Genomic DNA, 21,859 nt, shown 5'->3' with positions numbered 1-21,859 from the left:
AAGGATGAAGTGCGGTGGAAGGTAAGGGCACATAGTGATGGACAAAAAGTATTTAAGGAAGGATCAAATGGACTTAAAGAAGAGAGGAAATGAGAGAGACAACACCATTTCAATGGCAAGGCCATCTTGATCTGGCAAAGAATGATTACTGGATAACTGCACAACAGATTGCACGGAAGAGAGGTGGAATGGTAAAAGAAGAGGACTTATGGGTTGTGAAAGGGGTAGGAGAAAGGGTTTATACCTAAGGATTATTGGAGGAGGGATGAGACAAGGGAGCCCAGGTCTGAATTTAAATTGTCAGATTTGTGGATGAAAATGCATTCATATGGGTTAGGGAGATGGTAGGGGGAGACTAGTTAAAGGATTTTAGAGGGGAGGGCTCTTAGCCATTTCCCTATTTAATCTTCCCCCATCCCACTTCTCTTCTCTCCCCACTTCAATATCATTGGCCATTGAAAATCTTCCAAGACATAATCTGACCAAAATTAGAGGTCCTTTTAACATTAGCAGTAAATTTAATGGAGGCCATTTAACATAATATTTTCATAATCTATTGTGGTTATATTCTTTCAATTCCGAATATTTATCATTGCTCTAGACTGGATCAGACAGTAACACCTTTGCATTTAAAAAATAATGTAAATAAGTAAACAATGCCTGCATTGTTTATAATATGCATTCAGAAGTAATGGAGAAGGAATGTATTGAATTGCTGCAATTATATGTAGAAGTATATAGTTGTGATGCATGAAACAAATTATATGTGAACCTTTAAGGACTATTGTACGGTTTAAATATGTTTATTATATGCCCTAACAACCATATTTGACGGAATGTAAGATGCATAGGTCTTATGTGCCATCAAACATGATACTGTAAAATAATTATAAAAGAAATTAATCTTGAAGTGGCCCTAAATTTTATAAAAGGAATGACTGTTTTGTGATTAAATGGATGGTGATATTGAGAGATGCACTTTGTATGAGTACATGAAGAATAATTAGGTTGTGCAAGTACTTCCCAACATATAAAATCTATTTACTGCATTCCTAATCATCTCTATTACTGCCTGATCATGAGATTTACACACATGCCCTGAAAAACTGGCATCCTTTTTAAATACCATATTAACCTGAATATAATGTGATGTTTTTATCTGCAATATGTACATTTGAAAATCACAATCACGCTATATCAAATACTCATAGCTTTAAAATCATAAGTATGTATTTCATGTCTCCCCATGAATGTTAGTGAATCTATTTATAATTACTACACCAGAAATGAATTGGGAATTCATGTTAACATGTCATATTGTACAAATATACAGGAGAAACATCTTGATGAGAAATTTTAAAATAGATATGGGCTAAATTATAGCAACTACACGTCTTACCAGGATTGTGTTTTATATAGGTATCATCTTCCAGTTTCAATAGCTCAGACACCTGTGGATTTTTGTCTTGGGATCTCTTAAAGCAAGAATTTTTGTATTTATAATTTTGGAAAATTTACCTTTTATAAATTTGATGTAGAACAGAGAAAAGACTATTAATCATGTTGAGAAAAAGACTTCTTACTAATCCCAAGTTAATAAAGATATCTGATAAAGCTATGAAATGTGCCTTAAAATACCCATGGCTCAGTAGGCAGAAAATACAATGTTCTAGCTTGAAAAGGAAGATTTGAGGACCTCAAAAATTGTGTCCATGTTTTTGTGAAGGAAATATAATGTGAAGGCTGACCCATTAAGTCAAGAAGATATTATGATGAACTCTTTGGATGTGTCAAGGAAATTTGAGAAGTGATTTCAATGGAAGCATCAGATGGTGCAGAAGGATGAAGCAAAGAAAGGTCTTTCTATTGGGCACCATACTTCCCTAGGTCATTGCCTTCCCAGTGATTATGCTAAGAAGTGACGTAACAGAAGTATGCAACAAACTTACCTAAGAGCATGGCTATCCACTTGGACAGATGTGAAATGCCAACCAAACCCCCTAATCAGTGTTCATTAAAATCATGGGAAACAAAAAAACTGGCATCATCATAATGCTTGTAGCCATCACTGATGGATGAAAACTGATAACCCACATAATTTTAACACATAAAACATTATCAAAGGAAAATCTGACACCAGAAATGATCTTTCGTGTGCAAGAAAAGGGATGGAAACTTGAGTTGGATTTCTTAAATGTAATTAGGGCTAGGCCCCACATGAAGTCCGAGGGAAATGCATGTCCTTGACACGTTCAAGGATCAACCGACAGCAAATGAGAAGAATAGAATGGCTGAAATGTGTACTGGCCTAATTATTATTCCTAGAGAAATGATGCCACTACTGCATATATTCTATGTTATGATTAATAAACCTTTTGCAGATTTCATAAGAAAGGAATATTAAGAGTGGCTACTGGCCAGAAACCATGAATTTACTTCATTGAGAAGAATGATGAAATAGTAGGGAAAAAGAAAGATCCATTTGGGAAAAGGATCAAAAGACCTTGGGACAAAATCATCACCAGGTCTATTGTGCATAGATTTAAGAAATGCTGTACATAAAAAAGTATTAATTTTAGTTAAGACTGTGTTTTGTGGGATGAAGATGGTTCCAGTGATGACTCAAATCCTCCTTCAGCTACAGATGAGGAAATATAAGAGACAGGAGAATATGATTAAATAATGGAATGCAAGTAATCATGAGTCCCGATAAAAGCTATGCATACTTAATCAAACGGTTGCCATTAAAATTTGCTTTCAACACCATGAGAAAACAAAAGAATGATTAGTACCTGCATTATTCCTGAGTTTTGAGAGAATTATAATTCAAAAAGAGAAAATTAAATGGTCTTTTCCTCTTTCTAAGTTTCCCTTCAAAATACTTGGGGCACAATATATTCAGGGTCACACTATCTTCAGGCTAATATGGTAAGTATCAGAATATTTAAATACACGTTTCTTCCTTTCCTATTACTAATCATCATTTTCCGACATTTTAAAATGATAACCTACAATATTATTTTTTTCTATTACAGACTGAAATATTCTATAGATATTTTGAAAGGCATTGGACATATATCATAACAAATCCTAAAAATCATTGATATTTTGGTTTTTCAGTTTTTTCAAAGTTTGTTTAAGGCATTCAATGAAATATCCTAAACCTAGTTCATCAATTGGTTGCACAAGGTGCTAACAATGCAACAATTTCAGAGAGTAAAAACCATTTGCCTTGACCAGGATTCGAGCCCCCATCCCTCAATGTCTGGTCAAGTGCTTCAGCCAGTTAAGCTACCAAGATATCCTAGTAGTAGTGGTTTTAGAGGTGACCGACAGCCGAGGTCATTTGCGCCATTAGGAATGAATGGGAAAGGAGGAAGGGTGGAGAGAAACCTGGTGTCAGTATTAGCCTACTCTTAACAAAAGGCACCTCGGGGTCTGCAGTTTAACGTCCCATCCGACAGACAAGGGTACTCATGCCAAGTGCTCTCGACAAAGCATCTCAAGTAGGGAATGGAGTCCCACTGAAAAATATCTGCCACCTCCAGGATTCTAACCCGGGCCCTCTGGGTGGGAAGCTAATATGTTAGCCACTGCACCATCCCGATCCTCCCGAGGCATCCTCTTACACTCTGAAATTGTTGCATGGTAATGCACAATTAGATGTCTCTATTAAGAAGTCACTGTTGTGGCATCTCCCAAAGTTTCTTGGAATTTGCCCCATGTGCTTATTCAAACTATACACACTTTTGACAATAAATTTACAAACCACAAAGTATTCCATTTGGCTTTGAAGAATAATACAAATAAATGCAGACACAAAAACTAGTGTCGCAAGAATAGCGGCACTCTTCAAATTCACCTATGGTTCTTTAATCCTAAGTTTCATTTTCAACCTTAAGCAACCAAAATGATCCAGGAGCCCTTATGATATAAGGAACAAATAAAAATCATCATAATAGTAAATGCCATCCAGTAAAATACTCTAAACAGAAATAGCAATCAAACTATAAAGTAAAGTAAAGTAAACCCTCATTAAAATACCTGGGAGGAAACAATTAGCTCTATAAAAGAATAATACATACATAAACAGCTTATGCCAAGAATGTGTTATCTCTGGAATTGCATTAGCATAATTAACAAGAAATATACACAACAGAGAGCAATCTATTCCATCATGGTGCACTATCAAATGACATCTACAGCAGACACTTCCGTTGATATTCCTGAAATGATAGAGAAAGATAACCATTATTAATTTCCTTATTCCTCTAATACATGAATGGTGTATAATACCAAATAGATTAATGGCATATTAACCAATGGCCATGTTTGCATCTATGAAGTTTTTTCAGTATCACATAACCTTACACGAATAATTCCGAGTACCTTCTTTGCCACATATTAAATTAAACTGATAGGCCTACAATTCCTACATATTGCCACTTTAATCTTTATTTTAGGAAGGAGATCAAAATTGATACGATCAGTCCTCAGTCCAGATACCTTTCTCATGAATTCAACCTCCAAGCACAAAAACTGTCTTCTTTCCACTTTTACCTTGAGTATTTAGTGATTCCGTGGAAATATTATCTATTTATTATTCCTGGACTGCAATCTATCCCTATCCACATTGCAATCCCTTTCTAGTAGTAGTTTTAGGGGAGGTGACTGACAGCTAAGGTCATTTGCACCAATAGGGATGGATGGGAAAGGAGGAAGGGTAGAGAGAAATCTGGCATCGGTATTAGTCTACAAAAGGTGCCAAGAGGTCCACAGTTCAACCTCCAATCCGACAGATGATGCATTCACTCGAAGTGCTCTTCACAAAGCATCTCAAGTAGGGATTGGAATACCACTGAAAAATATCTGTTCTCTCCAGGAATCAAACCCAGACCCTCTCAGTGAGAAGCCACTACGTTAGCCACCTCATCAACCCGATACTCCAATCCCTATCTACACCTAGAATAAGCTATCTGACTTCATCTCTCCAGCAAAAAGGATGTACTCTTTCCACATCACCTGTATTTCTTTTGGTTACACAGTTTCTCACCTTATCTTGTACAGGAATTGACCTCTTACAAGGTGTTTCTACTTTTCTATGGCTCTGAAATTTCTCCATAAACTTACACTGCTCTATCATTATGTTTCCTTGAACCGTCAGCTTCTACTCATATTCAGTAATATTATTTTGTCCTTGGTATATCCTTTTCTCAAAATTCATGTTAACATTTTTCTTGACTTCTCTCTTCAATCATTCTATGTAGAAATTTCTGAACCAGGGCTTCTTAATTCTATTCATAGTGGCTGTTTACATTTTTCCTATACACTGCCCATTTCTGTATCCTTACTTATTGTCAGTTTTGTTTTTTACGGCTTTAAGCTTTTTTTTCATTTCTGTTAAACCTTAATATTCCACCTCTGTCCTCTCCAACCTCTTCTAATCCTTTTGAACGAAAATTGGAATTTCATAAGAACTAAATTGTGGTCAGAATCCACATTTGGGATGCTGTGAGTTGATGTGACGGTCTTAGGTTCTGGTGTCGGTTATTATTTAACTCTCTTAAGTAAAACTTAATTGCCTTCTCTCAAGTCACTCTTATTCCCAAACCATATTCTCCACCTCCCTCATATCTCTCCATTGGCCTACCACTGTCCCAATCCAGTGATAGAGCTACTCTACACTGACTCTTCACCCCCTTACCAATGCAACTTACCCAGTAAATTTAGTAATGATTGTTCAGTATTACCCACACTGCCACTCCATTCCATTTCAATAATACTTAACATATTTATACCATCAATTTAGATGAAGGTTCATTTTACTCACCACAAATATCACCACCAATGGCTATGTAAAGGTAGCCTTTATCTCCATAATCTGGCCCCCATGAATTCCTCACAATATAATGTGGAACTTCGGCAGTTTTGTCATAACCTACAATTTGCACTGCATGGTTAACTGACGTTGGCCCACCAGGGCAATGGAATTGGATTACACCACTAACATAGTTCTGCCAATTGATTGCATTTACTGCTGCTACCAGAGGTCCATGTTCTGCCATTAGAGTTAGCATTAACTCTTCATTGCCTATGAACCTATGAAGAATGAATTAGAATATGATCAACAATAATACAATACATGAAGAAGCTCTTCAGACATTTATATGGACACCTTAATGAGTCACTCAATACATATATTCAAGTAATACCACACACACCAATACTATACTACACAGCCAGTCAGTTCCAAGTCTAAATTTCTCTTTTTTTTGAAAAAAAATATCAAATGCAAGAAATATTTCACTGCACCATGCAGAAAAAAATGTCATCAAGACAGGGTTCTTTCAGGTCAACAAATTAAAGGTAATAAAACAAACTAAAAAGATAAAATAACGGTAGAGACCAGTTCTAGCCAGAAACTATTAATCAAAACACAAAAAATGTGCAACTGACACAATGTTATGTAAAAGAAACTCTGAAAAATGTCATGAATCATGAAGATGGAACTACCTTTCCTCCATCCATATTAGATTTAATGTAATAAAATTTAATTAATATTATTGTTCTTCTACCATTTAAGGTATGTTTTGGATGGACACATCCTATACAACAATACATTTACTTCCCTCTCCTAACAACACTCTGATATCCGACACAAAAATAAGCCCCTCTTCAATTTTGCATACTTCTTCCCTTCATTTATTCTAATTATTATCCCATCTATTACAGTTTTCAACATCCCATCACCTACCAAAAAGCTTTACATCTATCTTTGCTGCCTCCTTAGGACATATCCCAACTTATCTCCCAACAATTTCCCCTCCCCTCCACCACAAGATGGGAGGATACAAGATGGCATCTAATGATAAGATGCCTCCGTGTGGCTTCTGTACAACTGTTACAGAGCTGAAGGGTAAATTCATCTCCTCTGATCTTTGCTCACTTAACTTCCATTCTAAATATTCAGGCCTTCATGATCTCTTGCAAAAAGTGCTACTTGAATGCCGAGACTTATTTTGGAAGTGTTTTCTTGCTAGTGCTCAACTTTAAAAAATCAAACATGGTGAACGACATTGAATTTCTCAAGCGTGGGGAGGGTTTTCTACTATCAACCCACTTTTCTACGCCAGTGAATCCCAAAAAGTTGTTTCTTTTACCGACCAAGTGATACTAGCCACAAAACCCTGTAAAGGTGTACTATTACCCAATCCCCTAACAGCTAAGAAATCTTCACCTACTGCAACAGATTACCAACGACCAATTACTCGGAACTCAAAGTACCCAGGTGAGGCTTCTGTTCATCAAGCACCTGATACCTTGGATAATATCTACCCTATTCCTGATACCCAAAATATTCTCGAGACTTTCGATGTTGAAATTAGGGAAAATACAGATGAGAGCATTCCTGACATCGAAAACAAGTAATTCAATCTCGTTCATTGTAGACCCCAGGGCTCTGTCCTGGGATAAGTTCTTTGTCTTTTGTACATTAATAACCTCCCAGGTAGACTAAATCCCTTGCCTGGCTTACTCTCAGTGCTCTATGCTATTGACACCAATGTTTCAGTGTCAGCCTCTTCTATCATTGATCTGCTGTCTATGCCAATCCATGCTACACTTCTGCCAGATGAGTGGTGCAAGCAAAACTCCCTCTCCCTCAATGTGGATAAATCAAGCTTAGTGTACTTTACTAACAAAAATAAGCCAACAGCTAACATCACCATCAATATTGATAGGAAATTGATACCACAAAATACCAGTTCTCGCTTCTTGGGCATTGAAATAGATGGTAAATTATCATGGGATGATCATATTAAAAATTTACATTATATATTAAACTCCATTTCATTTGTTTTCTCATCAGAGTGATCAGGCAAACATTTTTAATGACGTCCTATCAGCTGTGTATTATGGTTATTTCTATGCACATGTTATGTTGTGTCATTTTTTGGGGTTTCTCACCAAGAGCCAGTACATATTTATTATATAAAAAAGGGCTGTTTGAATAATGTACTACGTGTCTTTTAATGCACCCTATCGTCCCCTCTTTATAATGCTTCACATTTTGCTTCTTCCATGTATATACAGGGTACAGTGCTTAAATCCGGACAAATGAAACTTTTTTTACAAGCAAATTTATTTAAAAAAATACAAATGAAAATAAAAATCCTTTAAAATAAAAGTAGTGGTATCTGTCAATAGTAACATTACTCAGTTTATCCCCCTTCAGCTGCAATGACTGCCTCTAATCTAATCCTGAATCGACTGCACGCACTCTTCAAAACAGCACTGTCCATATTGTTGAATACTGCTACGATAGCGATGGGTAGATGCAACATTAGGGTGCCTCCTCTTATTGGTAACTCTTTCAACTACGCTGCAAACATACCAGTCGAGGGGGTTCAAATCCGGGCTATTCGGGGACCAGAATTCCTTTGACCAGAACATGTCAATGTTATCCGAGACCCAGTTTTGGACTAAATGACTCGTATGAGCTGGTGCACTGTCCTGCTGAAAGACTTATTGTCTCTCGAACCCACAGTCACCATCCATGGTTTCACGACATTCTTCAAAATTTGCAGATAGACTTCTTTTGTGATAGTTTTTCCATTTTCAAAGAAATGTGGTGGCATGATATCACCATCACTGGACACAACACCAAGGACGCGAACACTAGCAGGAAATTTTGTTCGAGCAACAATTGGGATGTCCTCTGGGTTGTGGGCAAGCCAGCGATCATTTCTCCGATTGATTTCCGCGTCAACAGTGAAAATTTTTCCATCAAAAAAGAATCTGATTCGTCCCGCAGCTTCATTTTTCAGAGAACACAATAGCAGGTTGAAGAGAGCAATCCGCTTTGTTCTGGCAGCCTCAGACAGCATCTATCGCACCTTTATTGTGTACGACTTGTATCCTAGGTCCTCCTCTGCCATCCAATGCATTGTTTGTTCGCTAACATTCAGTTCTGATGCCAATTTCTTCAGTAATCACCCCAGGTCATCTGAAATCAATGCCTGAGCCTTCTCGATGGCTGCCGCAGTTCGTGACACGCGTTTCCTCAAATGAGGTTTCCTCACCAGGCTAGCGAAACCTTCCCCAGACTTCTCCGAAGCATTACACTTCGCCAAAATATCGTAAACAGTTGATCTGGGGTACCCAAAGAATCAAACCATTTCACAGGGCAAACGCCTAGCACGAACACTTTCCATATTAGCAGCTCTTTGATTGTACTCCACACTTGTACTGTACATAACATCTCAGCCAATTTAAGGTTATGACCGTTTACTAGATGCCTATAGCTTTCAAGAATGCCAATCGCAACCTCTAGTGGAACTACAATATGGAAATTCAAATTGAAATTCGTCCAGAGATGTATACAGCGATATTTAAGCTATAAGCCATCAATTTCACCAAAGAATAAGGAAATCCGAGGCTACCTGGATTCATCCATTATTAATCTTTTAAATCAAAGTTATGTTCTTGTTGGGAAAAGTGGATGATGTACTACACAGAATCTGGAAGGATTAAAAGAATGTCTTATGAAGACAGAGGACGGAGGATGCTGGAAAATTGGCAGGGTGTCAGAGTGACTGGTAGAAAAAATGGATTTGAAAAAGCTTTAGGCAATATTTCAACACCAGTGCTAGAAGATGAGGAAGAGTTAACTTCGGAGAGTGAACTCCGTGCAATGGCATCACACGTACCTCTCCCTTCCTAAACCCAAACTGATCATCCCCTAAGTAATCATTTACCCTACTCCTTTGATCTGTTGATGATCAGCCAAGGGGCTGCAAGCATTGCAGAGTAAATAGGAAATGCAGTGTGATAGATATGGGATGAAAATAAAACCAAGGTTATGCGGTTTTCCAGAAAGAGAAAGGCTACATTAAAAATTAAAATAGGAGGGCAAAAACTAGAGCAGGTGGAACAGTTTATATCTTAGAAGTGTTTTGGAACAAAATGGTCAAAGTAGATGCGCTATAAGAAGAATAATTGCATTAGCTTTCTATTGCTTTCCCCCTGATGCTTGCACCACCTACCACATACCTTTTAGGTAGACCAAGGGTATTCAAGGGTATTCGTATAGATGTCAATGTATTTCCGAGTATCACATATTAAAATAAAAATAAACAAATGCATAAACCATTACTTTAAAATGGACTTCATGGAATAGTCTAATTGATAACTCTTAGATTCAAATAAATAAATTTCCTCACGTGTTACAGGAATAGTCAGCTACATGCACACCAACTGCGGCCCTGAAATGGAAATTCATAATATTACCTTACTGTCCTCACAGAAGTACGTAATAGTAAATATGATATTGGATGCTAAGCCAATCCCACTTAGCACACTAATACTTGAATAACATTCATCATGCTAAATTAAAATGAAAGGAAATTATAATGAAATTTGGAAATGAAATGTTAAGAGAAAATTCACTATACAAGTTTTTTGATTCAGCAACCTTTTTCCAAAGAATAGGCACTTGTCCATTAACCATTGATGTACCTCATATTATGTACATATGAGGTCTGTTCAAAACGTTCCTCAACGTTTTACGATGCGCCTCCAGTTGGTTATTTTTTAATCTGCTTGGAGGTGTTGTGTCTGTGGAAACTTCCCAAATAACCACTTTCAACCACTTTGTTGATTATTTATGGCCGTTTATGTGAAGGGATGTTCATGGAGTGCGGTGAAAAATCAGATTAGTGGAAATGAGCTCATCAAAGGAGCAGTGTTGTTCTGTGAAATTCTGGTAATCCTTCACGGAAAATTTTGAGTTGATTACCAAGGCTTTTGATGAGGATGTTATGAAACGCACTGAGTGATGAGTAGTTTACCCAGTTCAAAAAGGGGCAGCAATCAGTGGAAGATGACAAGCGTCCTGGAAGACCATCAACGTCGACTGATGACCCCCACATCGAGAAATTGAACGATCGCATTCATGCAAATCCATTATTTAACTGTCGGGGAATTCGCAGAAGAGTGTGGCATCTCGCTTGGTCGTGCTATGAATCCTGGCTGAAAAATTGAGGATGCATTGAGTCGCTGCCAAATTTGTGCTTTGTCTGACGACAACATCGAGTTCAAGTCTGTCAGGAACTATTTGATCAAGCTAAAAAGGATGAAACCTTCTTGAACAGGATCATTAAAGGTGATGAGTCTTTAGTTTACGGATATGACATTGGAATAAAAGGGGAATCTTCACCATGGGTTGGTGAATCATACCCCACCCAAAAAAAGCTCAACAAGTTTGTTCCAATGTCAAGGTGGTGTTGACTGTTTTCTTCGATGCAAATTGGGTTGTGCATAACAAATACCTACCTAAGGGCCAGACAGTCAATGCGGACCTGGGGGTTTCGAAATGACTAAGAGAGAGAATCAAGCAAAAATGACCAACACTTTGAAGGAGTGGCGAGTGGTTTTCTCACAATGACAATGCTCCAGCTCATTCATCTCTCAGAGTACATAAGTTTTTAGTCAACAACAAGGCCGCTGTACTTCCCCACCCACCATACTCACCAGGCATGTCCCCATGTGATAGTTCACTGTTCCCTAAACCTAGCACCCCATGCAAAGGAAAAAGATTGGCCACCATTGCAGAGAAGGAGAAATATTCAACAGAGGTGCTAGTAATCATTCCCGAAGAAGCATTCCAGAGTTGTTTCAAAAAGTGAAAACACCTTTGGGGAGGAGGCTCCTTTGAAAGGGACCCTGACCAATAATTTTTTAATGAAGTATTTTTGTAATAAATAGAGTTCCGGAACCTTTTGAACAGCAGGTATACATAAACCAATCCTTGCACAATTATAATTAATCATTTCAGCTGTAACTTTGTGGAATCATTCCATGATGATTAATGTCAAAATAAAACTTTGAAAATCCACATGAAAAATAAAATAATAAATTTTATTTTTCTTTTTTCTTTTCTTTAAACATTTGGGACATGGGAATATCATTTCATTGCTGCCTGACTGATGTATACAATGTATGTTCAAAAAGTATCGCGAATTTTGAACTTTTGCAGGTTATGTATATTTGATTTTTGATTTTTTTGTGGCATATGTTGGTATTTATGTCTCTCACTTATGCCGAAAAGTTCGACCATTTTGAACGTTCCGTTAATTGTTGACAGCTGTTTTGCTTGGATGTGTTTTGGCTTGCCTTTGATTTTTGCCTGTTCCAAAAAATGGATCAAAGAATCTGTATCAAATTTTGGGTGAAAAATGAAATTAAGTGCACAGATGCATTCCGAATGTTAACTCTGGCATATGGAGAATCTATCTTGGACTGAAGCAACCTTTATTGGTGGTAAAAAAAAGTTCTCAGACAGCCGAGAAGATGCGAACCACGACAAAGAGCATACCGGATGCCCGAGCACGTCAACAACAGATAAAAACATTGATGAAGGGAAGAAAATAGTGTTGGCCAATCGGCGAATCATCATTAGAGAAGTGGCTGAGGACCTAAACATATGGATTGGCTCGTGCCATTCGATTTTTACCAATGATTTGGGCATGACACGGGTCGCTGTGAAATTCGTACCAAAATGGCTCAATGCCGACCAAAAACAGCAACGCGTTCACATTTTTAATGAGGTGTTGACCACTACGACCCAAACTTGCTCCAGAGGGTCATAACTGGTGACAAATTATGGGTTTATGGTTATGACGTGGAAACTCCCAAAATCCTAATCAGCCCAATGGAAGCTGCAGCACGAGGCAAGACCGAAAATAGCATGCCAAGTTCGGTCTAATGTGAAAGTTTTGCTTCCAGTTTTCTTCGATTGCAGGGGCGTGGTGCATCATGAGTTCTTACCACAGGGTAGAATGGCATATAAAAAATATTACCTGCAATTTATACACAATTTGTGCAAAGCAATCCGCCACCAACACCCAGATTTGTGGAAGAACAAAAATTGGCTTTTGCGCCATGACAACGCCCCTGCTCACACATCGTTACTAGTGCTTTCGAAATTTTGGCCAAAAACAACACACTAATGATGCTGCAGCCACCGTATTCCCGAAACTGAAGAGGCCCATGAAAGGACGACGCTACGCCACGATTGACGAGACAAAGACTGCATCGAAGGAGGAGCTGAACAAGATCACAAAAAAATACTTTTGGGAAGTGCTTCGAGGATTAGAAAAAACATTGGCACCAGTGTATAATATTTAATGGGGATTACTTTGAAGGGGACAAAATAGATATTCATGAATAAATAAATAATTTTTGGAAAAACACAAAAGTTATGATACTTTTTGAACAGACCTCTTACATTTATTTTCAAGAGAAATTATGCATTTAATTGAAATTTTGGAAATTATATTATTAAATGCAATTAAACTATGCAACTTAATTATAATAAGAAGATTCTATTTTCATGCATACATGTGTAATGAAGGGCTTTCATACCCCTTCATAGATTAAACAATATTAAAGCAATATAAACTAGAAGACCTTAAAGCTATGGCAACAAATGAATTGCAGTAATAAATTATGCCAATTCTGATAATACCTGTATGGTTATTTATTGTATAAAAAAATCAGGAAATATCAAAACTATGAGCTATAGAAATATAATTATTCAAAATATTTTCCAATTACTTATGAAGAAAATAGGGACCATGAATATCAGACATATAGTAGTAGTTACATTTTTGTAGGACAGATACCAGTGACCCAGGTAAGAGGATATTCTTTCTCTGTCACAAGGGGGATGTTATTGGTCATCATCCAGTCCAAAGCACTGCATGTATCACCACCTTCACAACCCTTGTTTCCCTTTCCAGCACAATCTATAACCTGAAGAATAGCATTAATCACTGGTGAATGGTGATAATCTGATAACATTATATAAATAAATTAGTATGATGTACGTACTAAAATAACGAGTAATACTAAAAATCACTTCTTTTAGTTTTACATCCTAATGATCAGCTGAATGTGGCAATATGCTTCATTTGCATAGGTTGTAAGTTTGAGGAAATTGGCTATTGCTATTAACAGCCTACATTCTGTAATAGGAAGACAGAAATGGCTTGAAACAGCTATATAATTGATCTGCAGGTAATTATAATGGTCTCCACCGAAGTTAGACATCACAAACCAGTAACACAATAAGATAATTGTTTTTGGAGGGTGGAACCATCACCATCAACTCTACATCAATATTGCCACAATGCCATCATAGACATTAAAAAGCTATATTCAAAACTAACTGAATTTTATGACACACTTAATTTCAAACAGAACTTGTTTGCACAAAGTATAATTTCTTAAAGATCAACAACGTCAAAATGTGATCCATTAATAGTGCTCGAGTTCACTGGCAATTCATTCCATAACACAGTGGAAGTTCTATAATGTGAGACTTTACTATGAACACTATGATTTAAATGCCTTGACTTTGACTGGTGCTGGTTGTGAACAAGTTCTAGGTATGCAGAAAGATCAGTTGCCAAAAATCATTCAAAATGTTTTTTTGAAAAATTTGTTTTTAAAAAGAAAAAAGGGATTTTGTTGAGGACAAAAAATTACTTTTCTAGATAAGCTTAAATGCGATGTGTATTTATTATTTTTTACTGCCATGGTTATCAGCCATAATAATGTGTGATATTAGATGACATTTCCAGAGTAAAGATGAACTTTGAAGATCATTTTCCCTTTTATGCAGACCTCCTGGCCATTTCAAAACAGTTATTCTGTCTAATTACAGATTTCCCCATATTGTTTCTCAGTTTTCAAGAACATGGGTCACCCTGAATATATTTAAGAGAATATAATTGAGAGTACAATTATGCATCAACAGACCTGCTGCATACTTAATGGTTTCAATATTCCTGTTTTCACTGCATGCATGCTTTCTACTGTCTCCACAGTACTAAATGCCCAACAAGCTCCACAGTCCTTTTGATTTTTAACAGGTGTAATAATTTTCTTATCCCTCCTGAAATAAAGTTACAAAATCTGGTTAATTAATGCTTCAATGCAAAATGCCATCCAGATTTAGCAAAGGTTGAAGCACACCCAAAGAAAAAAAAGTAAAAATATTTTTTGGTCTGACAATTTTTTTATGGGTGGAGGACAGCAAGGTACAAAATGAGATAAATAATTGATTCAGGTGATGATGCTCCATAGTAACAGAGATATTCCATAATAATAGTTTTGACATATCAAATAATTTTTAAGTCTTGAAAATGATGTAATACATCAAAACTAGTGGAAAATAAATCTTTATTAAATGGCAAATTGTGGGAGTTTTTGTCTCTGTAATTACATAATGAGCTGGGATTGAAACCAATAATTATACATTTGAAAAAAATATACATCAAGGCATCAACCATATACCAATATGAATTTATGAGCTATAATTCTTCATGTGTTTGGCATGAGCACTATCCAGAACATACATTACAGTATTACACTCTGGAAACCATTAATTCATCCCTGGCAGTTTAACAATATGTAATCGAATTATAAAGGGCAACTTAATACAATTAAATAGCAGGTATGCCTTCCTAGGGTGAGATAGTGAATAGAAATATGGTAAGTTTGTACAGGGTATAGGTGAGAGTGGATTCTTTTAATAAGAGCTTAAGTGAAAAGTATTTACCTAAATTTATGGGATTGCACATATTTTTAGATGAGAAAAAGTGATTTAGCATTGTATTGGGTTTGGAAACTAGTTCCTAAAAAATAAGATTCACACGAGTTGGAATCCTTTGACACTTATCTTGGTAGAAAATTATCTGGATAGAGACATTGATATAGAGATGTTGCACTCTATAATAGAAGGGAGGATTTTTGATAAAGTGAGAAGATGAAGAAACAAATGAGCATTTTAAAATTTCATAAAAAAGGCAATGGTGCCGTGATTTTAAAAATGGACAAACAAATGTCCATGATGAAGAGCGAAGTGGCAGGCACAGTATTCTGACCAATGAAATTGTTTGAGCGAAAAGTGGAACAATAACTGCAATGTGGTCGTCGATTGATGATTAATGGCCTGGCTGAACAATTGCCTCAACTTGGATGCACTACTGTCTACAATTTTGTCATGGGAAACCTCGGATACCACAAATTGTGTACAAGGTGGGTACCACTGCTGCCAAAACCAATAAGAAAATTCAAGATTTTCGCTGGGAACTCTTTGACCACCCACCGTACAGTCCTGACCTTGCACCTAGCGACTACTTAATCTTCTTGCACTTGAAATAGTTGCTTGGTGGACAACGTTTCAAAACTGAAGAGGAACTCAAGAACGATGTTGTCAATTGGATCAACTCTCAGGAGGCAAGCTCCTATGCAGAGGGGTTAAAGAAGCTGGTGCAGCGGTACGAAAAATGCTTAAAAGTGAACGGCGATTATGTAGAGTAGTGAGGTAGGTTTGTAGCCAACTAAAAGTGCCAATAAAATGTGTTTTATTAGAGTATATTCTTTCCTCTGACCAAACGGCCCTTACTTTATGAGCATGCCTCGTATATAGTATTTAATTATATACATAATAATAGCCTTAGCTTGGCTTCCAAAATACCTCTGTTTCATCAAATTTAAAAGCATCAGGTGCTGTGTTGTCAACTTATTCAATCAATTCAATTACAGCTGATTGAAATTCACCTGCAGCAATAAAAGATCAGCCTTAACAGCTTCTCTGATGAATTTCAGATTATGAAACAAATAACATTTCTAAAAATGATCAAACCATTCATAGCTAGCCATGAAATAAACTAAGTGTGTTTCAATCATTCCATTAACTTCTTGGCTTACTTTGAATAATGACCAATGGTTAAGGGCAATTCTGCTGATTTTGGTATTCCATTTACATGGCCTATAACCTTTCGATTTCATTTAATACCTGCAAATGAGCTTTTGTAATTATTTTTGCGCTGATATCAGACGATCTTTGTGCCATTTTACAATATTTTTCAGCACTGGTATGAATTATTCTTATCGTAGAGTCTTCTGCAGGAGTTTTCCCTTCCAGAAAAATCCACTCAACTGTGGCCAAGGCTTCTTGGGTTTGTTGTCACACATGACATTCAGCCTTTTTTTGATTTTGCACCCACAAATGCATACTTTTCACATCCACAACACCATCATTGCTTGCCTTACTTCATTGAATGAATTTCGAGAGGGCGCTAAATGACAAAAGTGGAGAAAACAGATGATCATGCTGTTCTTTATGCTTCATTTGTAATCTTCCTTCTCTTGAAAGAATCAATGCTAACTCTGCAGAGCTCATCAGAACAAACGATGAATACATATAATACATAAATATTTAGAATTAAAGTTGCAGAAGAAAAAAAAAGCCAAACTGCAAACAGCAGCACAATAAAAGGCAATTTCCTGAGCTGGTTTATACTAGTGCCAGCATCTAAATTTGACAATGATGTTAATTGTACCCTTTGTATACATCCCCTTTGTAAATAGGTCTATGTGAACACGTGGTCCCACTCATAATTTAAATTTTATACATTCTTGGTGAGCTCTAGGGTCTGGATTACTTGACAAAATGTAACATTTAATAATAGAGGAGACAAACATAAAGGCATGTTTTTAATTTAAACAAAGAAATCAGTCCGGCTAAATTATTGTTAGGCACAGTTTTAAGGACAACATGCTCAATTCCCACAGTTCCCTGATGGGCAGATGTGAATTCGGATCATAACTTAGCAATAATGAAGTGTAGCATCTGATTCAAAAAGATTAAACAGGGAAGACAGTTTAGGAAATGGAATTTGGTAGCATTAACAGGAACAACACAAAAGTAGTATCAACAGGTTTTAGACAAAATTATAATAAACTGAGGAGGGAAACGTACAGAATGTAAGAAGCATGGCAGAAGCCACAGTTAAAGGATATTGAAAGTTTACCAGGAAGGGTTAAATTGGTGTGTTATACAGGGAGGTAAAAGTACTGTCAGGAGGTAAGACGGAAAAGTCCATACAAATAATCAAAGGTAAGTCCGCAAAGTTATTCATTGAACCAGGGAAGATTCCAGAGAGATGGAAGGAATAAATAAAAGTACTGTAAGGCGAAGACATTAGGGCAGCAAGTTTTAACATAGAAAGAGTATAAGATGTAGAAGAGAATAGCTGAGGTCCAGGCTTACTCGATGGTGAGACAGAATGGATATTAAGGGAACTGAAATCCAATAAGGCCATGGGGGTAGACAACATTCATATGGAACTACCTGAAGGTTTAAAAGAATATGGGGGAAGAATTTTTATAGACTAATATGTAGAATTAATGTGTGAGGAATTTGACTGCAAGATTTCATCAGATGAGTGTTACCTCCTAACCCAAAATAGGGAAAGGTGGATACATCAGGGTTGCAGACCAATAAGTTTGAATTCACATGCATTTAAAGTGGTTTAGGATTGTCAAGAGGAGGATAGAGAACAGGGAAAATTATTACTTAGGGGATCAGCAGTTTGCATTTAGATAAGGGAGAGATATGTGTGATGCCATATCATTAATGAGGTTAGTAATGGAGCAGAACATTCAAAGAAATCAGTATGTATTTGTTAGTTTCGCAGATTTTGAGAAGGTGTTCAATAGGGTTAATTCACTAGAAACAATGATTTTAATGTGGAAAATCACTTTACCGCAGAGGGATTATTCTATATATTATCAATAGGAGGGAACACAAGGACGCTCCGAAAAATGACCTATTCCAACTTTAAGCCATTGTGGAACATGCCTGGTCAGAGCTTGGGAAGGAAATAAACTTGGATAACCCTAACATGATTAGTAAGGATTTACATCAATTCCCCATTCTTATTCATGACACTGTTGAATTTGCAAAAAAACTTATTTTTGCTAATTTCAACACGGAGGACATGAAAAAGGAAATGAATACTATCAAATGCCCAATCAGAGCACAGCATCACCATGAAGCTGCCTACTTAAGGATCAAATATGTACCCATTGACAATTGACCCAACCTAATGACGCCAGGTGGAATGAAGTCGAAATTAATATGGCGAAACCTAAGAGAGGGCAGTATTCACTAGCCACACATCACAAGAGGTTTTTGAGCATTGGCAATGCATGAATACCTCTGCATTCATGATATTTACAGTATTTCTGCTTTGTTAGAGGAATAATAATTGATGCTTAGAGTTTATTAAACCATTTCTTCAAATGGGCATTTCAATTTTTATTTGAGCAATACTTTAACCGACAATAAATGGCTCTTTAAAATATTCATATAAATGGTTTTGCCCTCCCCGGACTACAACCTTGATGTGGTGGAAGGGCTGGTGCATTCCGATGACCCCTAGAGCTGTGCTGGCGGGAGTAATAATAATTGCTCCTGGTAGGGTCACCCATGCCAGATAGGTCTAAAGTTAGGAGCCAGACAAAAGGTAGTCCACGCAGCGTCTGTTCCTCAGTGAGGCAGCTGCAATGGCGTCTAACCCCAGTGGGGTGGCCAGTATGTGATGGTGTCACGTTAAAAACACTATTGAGGAAGGCAATGGGAAGCCACCTCAATTATCATTCCCAAGATTTAAATGATGGACAATACAGAGATTTTGAGTCTTACTCGACGATGAGATAGGAAGGGCATTAAGGGAGATGACACTAAATAAGGCCGTGGGGGTGGATAACATTCCCGTGGAACTATTGAAATGTTTAGGAAATTGTGGGAGGAAGATGCTATATGGGCTGATTCGTAGTATTTATGAGGAAGGAATCTGGCTGGAAGACTTTGTGAGATCATTTTTAGTTCCTATTCCGAAAAAGGTAAAGGCTACATCTTGTGAGGACTACAGGACAATAAGTTTGATATCCCACGCAGTTAAAGTTGTTCTCAGAATCATAAACAAAAGGATAGAGAGTAGGGCAAATGATTACTTAGGGGATGATCAGTTTGGGTTTAGGAAGGGGAGAGGTACGCATGATGCCATTGCAGTAATGAGATCATTAATCGAGAGGAATATAGACCACAACCAGGATGTATTGCCTGTTTCGTAGATTTCGAAAAAGAATTTGATAGAGTGAATTGGGAAAAACTAATGAGTATTCTGCAGAAAATAGGAATAGATTGGAGGGAAAGGAGGCTAATCCGCAACCTGTACATGTCTCAGACTGCTCAGGTGCGAGTGTGGAACGGGGAGTCCGGTTGGGCAGTGTTAGGAAGAGGTGTAAGGCAGGTTTGCCCATTATCACCATTGCTGTTCAACCTGTATGCAGAGGAAATGATTAAAGAGGCATGGGAAGAACTTGAGGTAGGAATGAAAGTCAGCGGGGAATTCGTAAAATCAGTTAGGTTTGCTGATGACCAAGCTTTAGTTTGTCAGTCAGCCAAGGGGCTGCAAGCATTGCTTAGTGAATTTGAATTCAATGCGACAGGTATGGGATGAGAATCAATATTAATAAAACAAAGGTTATGCGATTTTCTAGAAAGAAAAAGGCTAAGCTTAACATTAAAATAGGAGGGCAAAAGCTAGAGCAGGTAGAACAGTTTACGATTCTCGGAAGTGTTTTGGACCAACACGGTCAAAGTAGTAGTAAGGAGAAGAATTGCGCCAGGCAAAGAGGCTTTCACAAGGAGGAGGGAGTTGATGAGAGTTGAGTAAGGATATTGAGAAAATACTCATTAAAAAAATGATCTGTGCGGTGCGGAAACGTGGACACTGAAGCAAGATAATTGAAGTAGATTGGAGGCTTTTGAAACGTGGGTGGGGAGAAAAATGGAGAAGGTGAAATGGGCAGAGAAGAAAGCAAATGAAGTACATTGTATGGTGGGCGAGGACAGGGGTTTGTTGGGAGAGATCCTATGGAGGCAGGAAAAGTGGATGAAGGGGGTATTGACCGGCAGCGGGATGTTGAAGACTGTAATTGAGGGTAGAATTTTAGGGGAAACGAGGAAAGGGAAGGGGCAGGATAGGGATGTTGGACGGGATGATGGGAGGAAGAAAGTACTGAGAGATGAAGAAGGACCTGATATAGAGTAGGATGCTGGATTTTTTGTTTTGTTAGGAGTCACAAAAATTTTATTTAGTAGCTGTATCCATCCAAAAACCTATCTTAACCGGTAGATTACCTAATAATAAAAAAATGGTTTTGGGGAAAAATCAAGTTATGTGTTACCAAGTACTAATATAATATTAGTTAGCCAAATTTTGTATGATAACTGGGTTTCTTGTGATTATTCTTAATCGTTTGGGACAAGCTTGGCATGAGTGAGAGTATGGTACAGGTGAGAGCATGTGATCCAATTACGAGCATGTGATCCAGTTACATAACCTGTCATTATATTTCGCACATACTGTTTACCTTGTTATTACTTACCAATCAATTTTATCCGGCAATATTGCTCTTTTTTTAACTTTCTTATGCTGACGAATCACCAGGTTTGGAGAAGACTTAAGGGTTCGCTTTAAAACATGTTTATGAAGTTCTGGTTGCAAGTGATTACGTAAAAACTCATCAGGTGACATGTCAGAAAACTTAGTCAAGCCGTAAGTGGCGCTATTATTATGAGTTTTCAGGTTGTTCATTTCTTCAATTCTTTTGAGGCTTGCCTAAAAAGAAGAAAACTTTTAAATAGTACCCCGGACATTCAGTTCAAAATATCACGAAATGAATTCTTCATTTGTTTCCCACCTGAAACAGGGACAGACGAAGTTTGTATTCTTCCGAATTATTTCCATAGCTTTTGTTAAACGTCTTGATGTAGTCGTTGAATAAATGTTTCGACTCCTTTTCATTAGTGGTATCTAAATGCAACGGAATACCAAAAAAACACAGTAGAACAAGACCTACCGTCGCCAATGCATTCTTCCACTCCATTGTTGTTATATAAAATAAAAGTCATATTAGCTGTATGAATGATATTTTT

At 37.2% G+C, this 21,859-nt stretch overlaps 1 protein-coding gene across 1 annotated transcript; it reads right to left on the bottom strand.

The window, feature by feature from the left end:
* Positions 1-638: 638 nt before the first annotated feature.
* LOC139697894 (cathepsin O-like) lies at positions 639-21,829 on the bottom strand. Its single transcript, XM_071596756.1, has 7 exons — positions 21,625-21,829; positions 21,310-21,542; positions 14,821-14,956; positions 13,664-13,812; positions 10,221-10,262; positions 5,831-6,099; positions 639-4,226 (listed from the first exon to the last, which is right to left on the bottom strand). The coding sequence occupies exons 1-7, from the start codon at positions 21,808-21,810 to the stop codon at positions 4,189-4,191; spliced, it is 1,053 nt and encodes a 350-aa protein (XP_071452857.1). The 5' UTR covers positions 21,811-21,829; the 3' UTR covers positions 639-4,188.
* Between the last annotated feature and the right edge of the window lie 30 nt (positions 21,830-21,859).

This window comes from Hetaerina americana, unplaced genomic scaffold, assembly GCF_022747635.1.
Source record: "Hetaerina americana unplaced genomic scaffold, ioHetAmer1.1.p SCAF_8, whole genome shotgun sequence".
NCBI classification, from domain to species: domain Eukaryota; kingdom Metazoa; phylum Arthropoda; class Insecta; order Odonata; family Calopterygidae; genus Hetaerina; species Hetaerina americana.
The sequence above is the reverse complement of the archived record's forward strand: the minus strand, read 5'-3'. Positions and strand labels throughout refer to the sequence as shown.